Source organism: Oratosquilla oratoria, chromosome 42 (genome assembly GCF_046742065.1).
Source record: "Oratosquilla oratoria isolate Oo_2021 chromosome 42, ASM4674206v1, whole genome shotgun sequence".
Taxonomy (NCBI): Eukaryota; Metazoa; Arthropoda; class Malacostraca; order Stomatopoda; family Squillidae; genus Oratosquilla; species Oratosquilla oratoria.
The window spans coordinates 9,445,567-9,457,708 of record NC_134818.1 but is presented as its reverse complement, the minus strand read 5'-3'; the positions used below and the strand labels follow the sequence as shown (position 1 = coordinate 9,457,708).

The following is a 12,142-nucleotide window of genomic DNA, read 5'->3' as shown; positions in this document are numbered from 1 at the left end:
TAGATGGTTAGTAGGTCCCCTTGTTCTCTTCTTTGTTCCAGGGTTGGCAATTCCAGTGTGGCCAGTCTTTGTTCATATGTCAGGTTTGAAAGTGCCAAAACATTATGCTAAAATTATAAGTAATCACTATATCTGTATGAGAGAAGTATTTGTTAAGAAGTGGATTCAAGATGGCTGATTGAGTTTTTCAACACACCATAGCATGTGGTAAATACTAGCATATACAATTTTTGGAGTTGTCCTGAGTTGGTGATATTGAGAGACTAAGCCACATCTCATCTTTATAAGATGCACACTTTATCCAATTTTTCCCCCATCAATTCTTGGTACATATCTTTCTTCATCTGAGATGTATGCAATTGTAAGTGGTATTGGCAACTGTGTAAATATTAGGTAAACTACATACTTTGTCAGAACATTGCATGAATTTGGGGCTAGGTATGATAAATTGGAGAGTAGGAGATGGAACCCCTTGAATGTTGTTCCTTTCCTGTATACAGTTACTACAATTGGGTAGGTAAATACAGGGTAGGCTATTGTACCTTTCAGGGCATTTACAGTCTAAGTCAAAATGTTTGGCATGAAAGGGTTGTGGCCATAAAAAATTGATAATAAACTAAATACAGGTACTTACCTCCTCTCTAGTACTGTTGGGTACCCTTCTCGCTTGACACACTTGTCAAGGTACCTAAGGACAGACTGTGCTAGGTGCTGGAGCCACTGAGGGTCAATATTGTTCCAAATATCTTGGATGGCTGCCTCAAGCTTAGGGATTGATGATGTGTCTTGGTCACATAACTTGTTTTTCATTTGTGCCCACAAGTTCTCAATGGGGTTTAAATCGGGCAAATTTCCAGGCCAGTCTTGAATGTAATCCACTTGCACAAAATCAAACCAGTTCTTAAAGCTTAGCAGTGTGGCAAGGCTCATCCTGCATTATGTGTATTCTTTTTTAAATGATAGTAACTTTTATTTCACATTTCATAACTATTGTATGAATGAATTTAACCACTTCAATACGGGACTTAAATCTCGCGGGCAGCAGCCAATGCCAGCCGTACGACGTAACGAAATAATATTCGCATCATAAAATATAGTCGCCACTTATATCGATCATTCTCTCTTTCACCCGCGAATTTTGAAAACCACAGAGAATGGGATTAAGGGCGCATTTGGGAGAATGTAAAAACACAGGGGCGACTACAATAAATATAATCAAGACGCCGATATGGCAGCGTCGCGAATCCACTTGCTCCTCATGACGCCTACGTGTGCGGCACCGTATGGAAGGGGTTAACTGCATGGTATGTCCCCACACCTTATATAGGCTGATCCACTATTAGGGGTGATCTGTAAACAACGTCACATTTTGGTTATAAAAAAATATATACATATATATTGAAATAAGGAAGACAAATGAATGGAAAGGTTCTTTGGTAACACAGAGAACAGTTGGAGTTTTTATTCACTGATGTTTCACCCTTACCAGGACATCTTCTAACCTGTACTCTGAGGAAGTCCCAGTAAGGATGAAACATCATAGAATAAAAGCTCACTGTTCTTTGTTTACCTTACCACCTTTCCACTTATCTGGGAGCCAAGAAGGGAGGGAGGGGGTGGTGGTGAATGGGAGTGAAGTGTGTGGGGATGAAATGGGTGGGAGCAGATTTATGCCTTTGACTTTGGCTACCTCCTTTGTAAGGGGGAAAAAGCCCTTGGTATGTATATATGTACATGTAAATATATATATATATATACTAGCAGTACATTTTCCTGTCATTAAGTTTTTTCCCTAAATTTTCATGAATATTTTTTCTTCTAGTAGTACAATACATCCCTACATTACCCTCTAATGGAGAAGGGCATGCTGTACCTAATATGAGCCCCAAGTTCATTGTTCTCCAGAGGATGTTACAGTGGACAATAAGCTGGCTAGTTAGGTCAAGTGTACTTAGCAGCCTGCATAGGTGCCTTATGAGCTGCACACCACAAATGAGCCCCCTGCACTACCCTTACCTGGTATTTCAGTATGCATATATGAGCTGGAGAGGACTCCTACATCTGCCTTATGAACACTTATCCTTGCCTTCCCTAGGAACAAGTTGAAATTGGATCATGACCACCCATATTGGAAGATGGACGAGGAATTGTGTGCATTTGAAAATAGGAAGCACATAGATGGTTCTCTTGAGATCCTCCTTACATGATCACTGTGCTGGTATCCATCTTTGATGCCACTCTCTCCCCTCCCCTACCTATCTCTTGAGCCCACCTACAACTTCATCTCGACCTTGAGGGCTTGTTACTTGGGTTTCAACTGCAAGAATGTGTGGATTTTTTTTAATTTAGCAGAAGGTAATAGAAGACAGAGAGAAATAATTCTCCATTCTCCCCTATCTCCTGCCTTTCTTGCTCAACAGACATTCCCTTCTTAATCAACACCCTTTTCACACCATCTATCAATCTCATCCTCGGTCATCCCCTCAAGTTCACTCAACCTGAAGGGATTTCTGTCTTCTCTTTTTAAGCACGAGAGGATGGGGGGTGGGGGGATTGGCAATTAAGTGAAGCAGCCTTGCTGTGGGTGTGCTGTGTCTTGCTACATTGCTTCTGACCCTGGGCAGTGGGTGGGATACAGGGATGACCTGTAATCCATGAGGAATACGTGAGAGGGGAAATGGGAGTGGGTGGACTTCGGGGTCAGGGGTGGGCTTGGTGTGTGTATATATATATATATATAGATTGACCCAAGGCAGTTGGCAGATGCAGGGATGACCTGTCATCCATGAGGAGTTGAGATGGGAGGATTGGTGGTAGTAGTGAATAGATATAGAAGTTCACCTTCTATTTGAACACTGTGGTGAAATTACAAGAATTCAACACATCTTCTTTAGGTTTATTCATTTCAAAAGACAGATCATTACTTAAAAATAGTTTCTTTGTAATACTTCATTTCTGCTATGCTTTCCTTGATGTCGTCTAATGCTCTATGAGCAAGTTTTTTCTTTGGTGCTCCTTCAAATTCTGCAGGGTACCACCGCCTGAAATAATGTCCATCATCAGATAAGAAAAACATCTGTCCCTGTACCCAATGCATAGAATATTAGGAATGATGATTAATGAATATATTCTGATTAATGAATAAAAAATCTTGATAACTATTTCCATTTCTTTTAGTAGCATTTATTCCCCTATACCCTTATCCATAAAAAAAAATAAAAAAAATAAAATAAATAAATAAATAAAATTTTGGTATACAAATTGGTACATATTCATAGATTTAACAGACATAAACTAGAAAAAATGAAATTGTAAGGCATGGCATGCAAGGAATTCTAGGTAAATTGGGTTACATCTCATACTAACCTACACAATTCTTTGATTGTGGAAACGTCAACAATGCGATAGTGTAGATGCTTCATCAACTTGGGCATATATTTGTCTAGAAATTTTTTGTCAGCATGTACAGAGTTTCCAGCTAGAGGTGCCTTCCCTACAAGAAAAAACAAATAATAATAACACATTAGAATTTTCATATCCAAAAAGTATGTGCCCAGAAACACAAAACTTTTACATTTGCAAGATTTGCGATGAATTTTTGGCATTTCACCTTTCAAGTTTCTGTTCAGTTTCATTGCATATTTTCTATCTAAATACAAAAGGCCTTTCCCCCTTCATAAGAGAGACTGGCCTTGTCAAAAGGCATGTACCCACTCCCACCCAATCCACCACCATTTCATCTTAGGTTCTTCTAAATGAAAGGTCATCTCTTGTCTCCCTACCACTGCCCTAAGTCTGAAGCAATGCAGCAAGACACAGTACATCCACAGCAAGGTTGCTTCATTTAATCGGCGACCCCCTCCCTGTCCCCTCCTGCAGAAAATAGAAAAGATGGAGAGAAATTCCTTCAAGCTGTATCAAAATATCATCCACACACAACGCTCCCCACTCCCCCCCATCCCATACCCCTTCCCTTCCTTGCACCAAAGTAACATCTATAGAAGGCCATTCTCCACTCTCCCTATCTCCTGCTATCTCCCTTCCTTGCTCAAAACCCTATCTATCTATCTCGTCCTTGGTCATCCCCTCAAGTTCACTCCACCCACCTCTGCCTTCCACACCTCTTTTACTAATCTCTCTTCATTCTTCCCCTGTGTCTGAACCACTCCAATACTCTTTCATCAGCCCTGCCTATCTGCTCCAACACTCGCATCAATGCCTAGCCAGATCACATAGAGGGTAATACAGGTAGTTGAAAAGTTTTGTGTATCTGAGCCCTGCTTCACTGTAAGTCACTAAATATGACTTTGTACACTTATGTCAAGTTTTCAACTGTTATCCCCTATGTGAGGTGGCTAGGCATTGATGCAAGGGTTGGAGACCAAGGATTTAACCCTTAGTATACCAGGATGTTGATGTTGGTGTCCTTGGGCAGGAGTGAGTATATGAGGACACTGACATTGACATCCTGATTACATATAGTTTGTAGTTGTAGCTGAGTGATCCCATATTCTGTGTAGCTCTCCCCAAAGATTCTGATTAGTGTCTTTGAGGTTCTACTCCACCCACCACTCCTGTTCCAACCAATCACGTAAATTGGCTAGATCATGCCCCACCCTCATTTTGTGTTGGGTTATTGTGTACTGGGCAGCTGGTAATAACAGATAGTGGACTTGTGTGTATTACTTCTTTTTTCACATCTTACTAGACAGAGAGAGAGAGAAATAATTGATTATATGTACAGGCTTGATCATGCCTCACCCTCATTTTGGAAGCTAATTATTTATATTTTGAGAAAGAGAGAAGTTTATCAAGAACAAGTTTGATTGCATTTTCAGTGGTATATTTTGAAAGCAATAAAAAGATGTTTTGGAAGGAAATTAAGAGAAGAAGGGGAGGTGAATCAAGTAGAGAAGTAAAGGTAAAAGGTGCAGATGGACAGATATTAATGGAAGATGAGGTAGTAAGAAGATGAAGAGTATTTTAGAGAGCTGTTAAATGTGGAGGATAGGGAGGAATTGGTGGTAATGGTGGGACACGCTCATAAAATGACAGTGATGGGTGAGAAAATGGAGGTGAAATAAGAAAAGATGAGGTGCAAGTTGTGCAAAAATTATGAGAATTGGCAAGGTTGGGTTAAATATGTGTCATGCAGAGTTTCTGAAGAGGGAGGTACAGTAATAGTGGATTGGCTAGTGAGGTTGTTTAATGTATGTCTAAGGGAGGGTACAGTGCCAGAGGACTGGAGGAGTGCCTGTATAGTTCTGCTTTACAAGGGAAAAGGAGACAAATGTAAATGTAGTAGTTTTAAAGGGATCAGTCTGTTAAGTGTAGTTATGGCATATAGGAGGGTTTTAATAGAAAGGATTATGAGAGGAACAGAAGGAATAATTGGTGAGGAACTGTGTGGGTTTTGGCTCAGATTTTGTGGTAAGGCAGATATGTGAGAAAGCTTTAGGAAAAGGTAAAGATGCTTTTTGGGCCTTTATGGATTTGGAAAAGGCTTATGACAGGGTAGACAGGAAGGCACTGTGGAAGGTTTTGCAGATATATGAGACTGGGAGAAAGCTGTTAACCTCTTCACTCTGGGGCACATCGCACGTCTGGCAGCATTAGCTGCCCGACGTGAGATGTTGTGCCATAATAATCGCATTATAAAAAATAAAGTCAGTGCTCAATCGTTCGTTCTCTTTCACCCGTATTTTGATAACCATAGAAATATGATGAAGCCAGTTTAGAGAGAATGGAAGTTACGTAGGTACAACTACAATAAATATAATCAAGATGCCAACGTCGGCATCATCAAGTACCCACTTGCTCCTCATGCCGCCTACGTAGGCATCACCGTATGGAAGTGGTTAAGGGTAGTCAAGAGTTTTTATGAGAGTAGTAGAGCCTGTGTTAGAGTGGGAAATGGATAGATCAAATGGTCTGAGGTAAAGGTAGGAATGCATCAGAGATGTGTCATGTTGCTGTGGTCATTCAATTTGTACATGGATGAGGTGATGTGGGAGATAAATATGAGAGTAATGGGGATGGAACTGGAAATGGTTAAGGAAAATGGAGAGAAGTGGGAGGTGAGCCAGTTGCTGTTTGCCAATGACACTGTGCTTGTGGCAGAGTCAGATGGGGGATTAAAGGAGTTTGTGACAGGGATTGGGAGGGTATGCCATAGGAGAAAGTTGAAGGTAAATGTTGGTAAAAGTAAGGTGATGGGATATACAAGGGGAGAGGATGGCAGAGTTGGAAGTCTTAAAGGAGAGAGGCTGGAGGAAGTTGATAGATTTAGGTATTTGGGATTGCATGTGGCATGAAAGGGAGTTGAGGTGGAGGTAAACTGTAGATTGAGAGAAGCATGTAAATACCTTAGGAGATTAAAGTGTCATGAGAAATACACATCTGGGAATGGATGCAAAGAGGAGATTGTATAAGGAGGTGCCAACAGTTTGTATGGGATAGAGACATATAAAGATAGGGAGAGAGGAAAAATTTGAATGTGTTTGAGATGAAATGTCTAGAGAGTATGGTAGGGGTTACTAGAGTATTGGGATAGTTTGGACACATGGAAAGAATGAATGAAGAAAGATTAGTACAAGAGGTTCAGAAGGCAGAGGTGGAGGGAGTAAATTTGAGGGGATGACTGAGATGGATGGATGGGGTGAAGCTGTTGAGAAAGTAATAATTGCATAACACATTTCAGTAAATCCCTTGACAATATAAAATCATTTATATAAACTTGAAACTGACCTTTGTCTGTGTGTTGCACAACAAACTGAAGTAACTGATCTTCTGCAGCCTCAAGAGTGATTTTACTCTTTCGACATCCCTCTGTCAACCCTGACTATTGTGTAAAAAGGAAATGATCAACAAAATGCATTATGAATGTCTTGATGTCAATAAAAGATAAAAATATTACTTTGCATCATAATAGACCTAAACCAACTTCTCACTAACATTACATGTATTTAATTCATTGCCAAATAAACTCTTTATCATTATTATTACAAGAGACATTGCAGCTCCTCAATATGAGGTCCATGAAATGCCATTAAGGTGAAGTGGTCAAAATAATTAAACTCACTTCTCCATGATGTGTCTTGCACCAATTATCCATGGAATCCAAAGTTTCATTATCAACATGGATAATAATGTTTGGTCCTTCTGCTACCACTTCAAGTTTACTATCTGTGATTAAGACTGCAGCCTCCATTATTTTTTCCTTGCTTACATCCAGACCAGTCATCTGCAAATGAAAATAATGCAAAACATGACTGGAATGAATATGAAGTCACCCTGGCTATTTATTATATACTCCACTGTTGGTGGGGGGCAAGGTGGGAGAAAAGAAACAGTCATACTAAAGACTGACAAGGGCAAACAAGGACTGACAAGTAATATAGTTGGACTGATAAGCAACTCTAAATGACCGACAAGCAGCATATAAATTATTTCTGCTACATTATATATAAAAGTAATTGTGACTCACTAAATAAATAAGTTTTTCTCTGCCCACAAGTAATTTCCCATCTGGGGTATTGGCTGCATGTTATTGTGAAGTTAAAATCTGCTCAGTATTGCATGCAGCTGATACTTTAGGGTCTATATGGGACATCCCTAAGGACCAGAGGCACACATCATTTTGTCTGTGATAGAGGAAATCTCTCTTTATAGAGATATGATGCTACTTATTACACTGCAACTGTTGTTGTCATTCCCTAGATTGTCTGTCCAAGAAGTCTGGTCTCCCCAAGGAATGCCACAGCTGAAACTAGGTTTTTCCACAAATCCTTTATGGATTGTATGTTGTGTTGTTTGTGTGCGTGATTGTGTATAATGCAGTCTTTCATGACGTGTTGAATAGTATGGGGTGTAGTGTTACATCCTGGGCACTTGAATTAGTTTGTTTTGTCCAAATGGTCAGGTGAAGAAGATTTCTAAAATTGGACCACTTCGCATGGAATGACTAAAGGCACTGCTGTATTACTCATTCTCTTTAATTTGGAGAAATAATAAACACAGAAAACATGATCAAACCAGTTAACAGGATCCAGGGGTAACTTATGTACAATTACAAAAAATATATATAATCAAGATGCCGACGCTGGCATCCTCTTGTACCCACTCATGCCTTGTGACGCCTATGCAGGGGTCATCGTACTGAATTGGTAAATATTGAAAATAGTTACATTATGAAATGTTAAGATATATCTTAACATACATACATACATATACCAAAGGCTTTTTCCCCCTTACAAGGGAGATAGCCAAAATGAAAAAGGCATAAAATTGACCGGCATAAAAACCATTCCCATCCATTCCATCCCTAAATACACTCCACTCCCCTCCACCCTCTACACTTCCTCTTATCTTGGCACCTCCTGGATGATGGGTCATCCCTGCATCTTGTCCACTGCCCTGGGTCAGAGGCAGTGTCACAAGACACAGCACATCCACAGCAAGGCCTCTACCCTGTGGTGGGGGGAAAAGCATACTGCCACCAAGTATTTCCACTTTGATCGTAAGGCGAGAAAAATGGGACGGGGATTGGGACCAGGCATCCTTCTCCCTGTAGCCCCACAGGGGACATTCCTAAAAAAGATAAATGTTAAGATATATCTTAACCTAACAAATGGAAAACTTCATGATCATGAGCTTTACAAGTGATACTGGTGGAATATTACAAAACTGGCCATTTCACAAAAAATTATCCGATAAATAATAACTAGTTTCACCACTTAAAAGAACAAGTCAAAGTACATATACATAGGAAGTTTCAGAAAAACATGACAATACTATGTGGAGGGTTTTGGTGGGTTTTGCCGTTTTGCTGATTTTGGTTGTTTTAATAAAACATAAAACTGTTATTGTCTGGTCATAGCATTCGTATTTATACTTTTATTGTCTAGTCAACTTTTTTGTTCTCTGAATTTAGTTAATACTGGTGTAAAACCAATACATGTATTACAGTGCTATTTCCTATTTGCATTTTTGTATACTTTTATTAACTTTTCCTAGGGACCTCAATGGAAACAAAGGTATTTTTTCTAGAAGTGCACACCTACACAATATAGCATTAGAAAATTAAATGCTGCTTTTGTAGATAGGTTAGGTTAGAATAGACAAATTTATCATATTTTAATTTCTTTGATCTCTGCATCTACTAAAACAAAGATGGAGTCTCAAGCAGCCAATTTTGTTTCTGTATCGCTTTTAGACCTTGGACACCAACATAATAATATTGCTACAAAGACAATAGGGCTTCCTTGGCACGGAAACCCTATTGTCTTTGTAACAGCACTTATTAAGTATAATTAATGTCACCTGGAGTTGGAGACTACCCAGTCCACGTGAAAGCCATCGTCTGACAGTGACTGGACTGGACTGACAACAACATGGCGTTTGGACTGTATCCTAATGGCTTTGGTCATTATATGATTAATAGATTTGCTTGTAGCAAGGTTGTTATTTATTTCGGCCAAGAAAAACCCATATTACATTCATGTATTATAATTTTCTAATGCCATAAATATTGCATAGCCATAGGTGTGCACAACTAAAATAATACCTCTAAAAATTTACCAAAATCCCCTTATTAGATAATTAGAATTAGGCCTTTAACTTATACCCCTAGTACATTATTATATTGTTATCTGTAACTCAGTCTATACTCCACACATTTGTTAATCACATCTTTTGCTGATTAAATGATTTGTACTGTAAAATTATTTATTATTCCGAACTATGTGTTCTTGTCATTATTTGCACTTCATGTACATTGATTCATTGCCAAAGCTCAAATAAAGTCTATCTATCTATCTATCTATACCGTAACCATCATACCATGATGATGATATGATGATACAATAAAATCTAAAATCTAAAATAACGTATATCAATTTGGAGACAGAAGTAATGGAAATATCATAATATGTGATGTTGTGGATAATTCTGTAATTGACCATATCTAAACAGAATAACTTGCTAATTCCCGAGTTACTTGAAAAGCAAGCAATTAATTTAAAGTGCCGCACTTGGCAAAATCATTGTGACTGTCCAATTCTTTCATTACCCATAATACTAACATAATTCTTGCATGAAATCGATACCTCTAAATCCACCCATACAAGTCTCTCATCAAGTCGTGGAAATTTTGCTGGTGTTGCTCCATTTGATGCCATAGTCCCAACAAACTTGCTCAAATACACGGTCCTTTGCCTGAGATTCCAAAATTGTGTTAAGCTTCGTGCTATTGCCACCCTTGACATTGTAGCATCGTAAGAAAATAATAGACGGTAATCGATCACGCGTATATTTTAATCACTAAACAGGAGAAATGTACAGATTTTGTGTGAAAATTATGATGCTGCACTTAAAAGAAAATTTGATGTCAATATATATTATTTTAACCAGAAGAATAAATCCTATAAATGCTGCGTGAAACTGAAACAAATTGTAAGAAAGAGCCAGTTTTCCCGATCACCAGCTGAAGTTACAGAATACAGCACCACCAGGCCTGGGATATTACGCTGATAAACTACAGAAATGTGGTTAATTTAAAAACGTGATTGTAATGCCATGTTTCGACGCAGGAACGTTTACCCGTGGACGTTTTGACTGTTTACTTGGGAACGTTCTGACAGGCACTATTTTGCTAAGGGTACTTCCATCCAAGGTCTTGCTTCCATCAATCTGCCGCTCGACATCTATTGGTGGACAAAGGTCTCTCCTAATATCTCTCTAAGTCGCATGAGTGTGCCAATTTGTGCCACGCCACTCCTGCAAATTTGTCTCATATCCACCAGCCTAATCTTCCTCATGAGCTTTCCATTTCGTAGCGTCCAGTCAGTAACATACTTGCTTTATCTCCCATCATCCTTTCTGTCTACCTTTCCTGCCCAATTCCATTTTATCAACTTTATTTGCACAATGTCTTTCAATCATATCTGCTGTTTTACCCAACTTGCCTTCTTGATGTGCGTTACTATTAAACCATCTGAGACTCCTACGCATACAGGTCAAAGTAATAAAAAAATATATATATTTGCATTTTTATTACTGAGATGAATACATTTCAATGTATGATTACAATGTACATAATATCTGTATCTGTATAAAACATTCCATGTACATACATACATACAAAAAGGGCATTTCCCCCGACTTTTATCCGAAACACACTTATCACCCCTTCCATTTTGTATTTTCTTCGAATCAGAAAGTAGAAAATAGATACATAAATCTTTGAAATATTCTGATACAGAGAAAATACAAATCTATTTGAACTGTCATGTTATCATATAATAAAAAAAGAAAAAAAACTTGCACACTACTATTGCAATTTACGTGTGGAATACAACCAAAAATGGATGACTATGTTGACAAAATCTTATATAGACAAAAAGCTTCTGAAAGAGGTCACTGTTACTTAAATGTCCATATAACATGTGCAAATTTAACTTGAGTGGTCTTTCAAGATTTAACATGTTCTACAAATGGTCCATATATGAGATGTAAAAGCACCGTAACATACTATTTACATTATGTTTACAATATTTACTTTTATTAAAGAATAACCAAGGAATTCTATCCTAATTCTTGCAGCAAACTATGGATGGATGTTCATATTGATACTTTGCAATCTACCAATCAATCCATTTATTAATCTCATTCTCATATTCTTAAATTCATTCCATCTGCTTCTGCTTTCCATACACTCTTTGCTAATCTTTTAGTACCCTATCTAACAGGTTTCTTTCCATCCCCATTCTCTGCCTCCCCACACTTGTCACTAGATTCATTTTTGTAATACCTATCACAGTTCTCAAACACCATCTCAACAAGTCTTTAAGTACTATAGACTTAAGCAATGTCTTTATCTTAAGATGGATAACTTAAGAAATTTGGACAGTTTGCCTGTCTGATTCCCCAAACATCTTTTCATTTCTATTTTTCTATTTCTAATATGGTTTTTGTTCTTGCAGTGTAAAAACAAAATTACATTAAATAAGGTTCAATTTTACTTGTGTAGATAGTAACTAATTAATTCTTGACTCAAGTTTTATCAAGTGCAAAACCTGACCCCACAGATCTCTCTGGAACTTTGGTAAGGGGAGAGGAGCAGCTCTTGGTATTCAGCTTTACA

General features: G+C 38.3%; 1 protein-coding gene across 1 annotated transcript; it reads right to left on the bottom strand.

Annotated features, from left to right (window-relative positions):
* Positions 1–2,882: 2,882 nt before the first annotated feature.
* LOC143021445 (putative oligoribonuclease) lies at positions 2,883–10,286 on the bottom strand. Its single transcript, XM_076178913.1, has 5 exons — positions 10,107–10,286; positions 7,082–7,243; positions 6,748–6,841; positions 3,367–3,493; positions 2,883–3,041 (listed from the first exon to the last, which is right to left on the bottom strand). The coding sequence occupies exons 1-5, from the start codon at positions 10,263–10,265 to the stop codon at positions 2,921–2,923; spliced, it is 663 nt and encodes a 220-aa protein (XP_076035028.1). The 5' UTR covers positions 10,266–10,286; the 3' UTR covers positions 2,883–2,920.
* Positions 10,287–12,142: the final 1,856 nt, after the last annotated feature.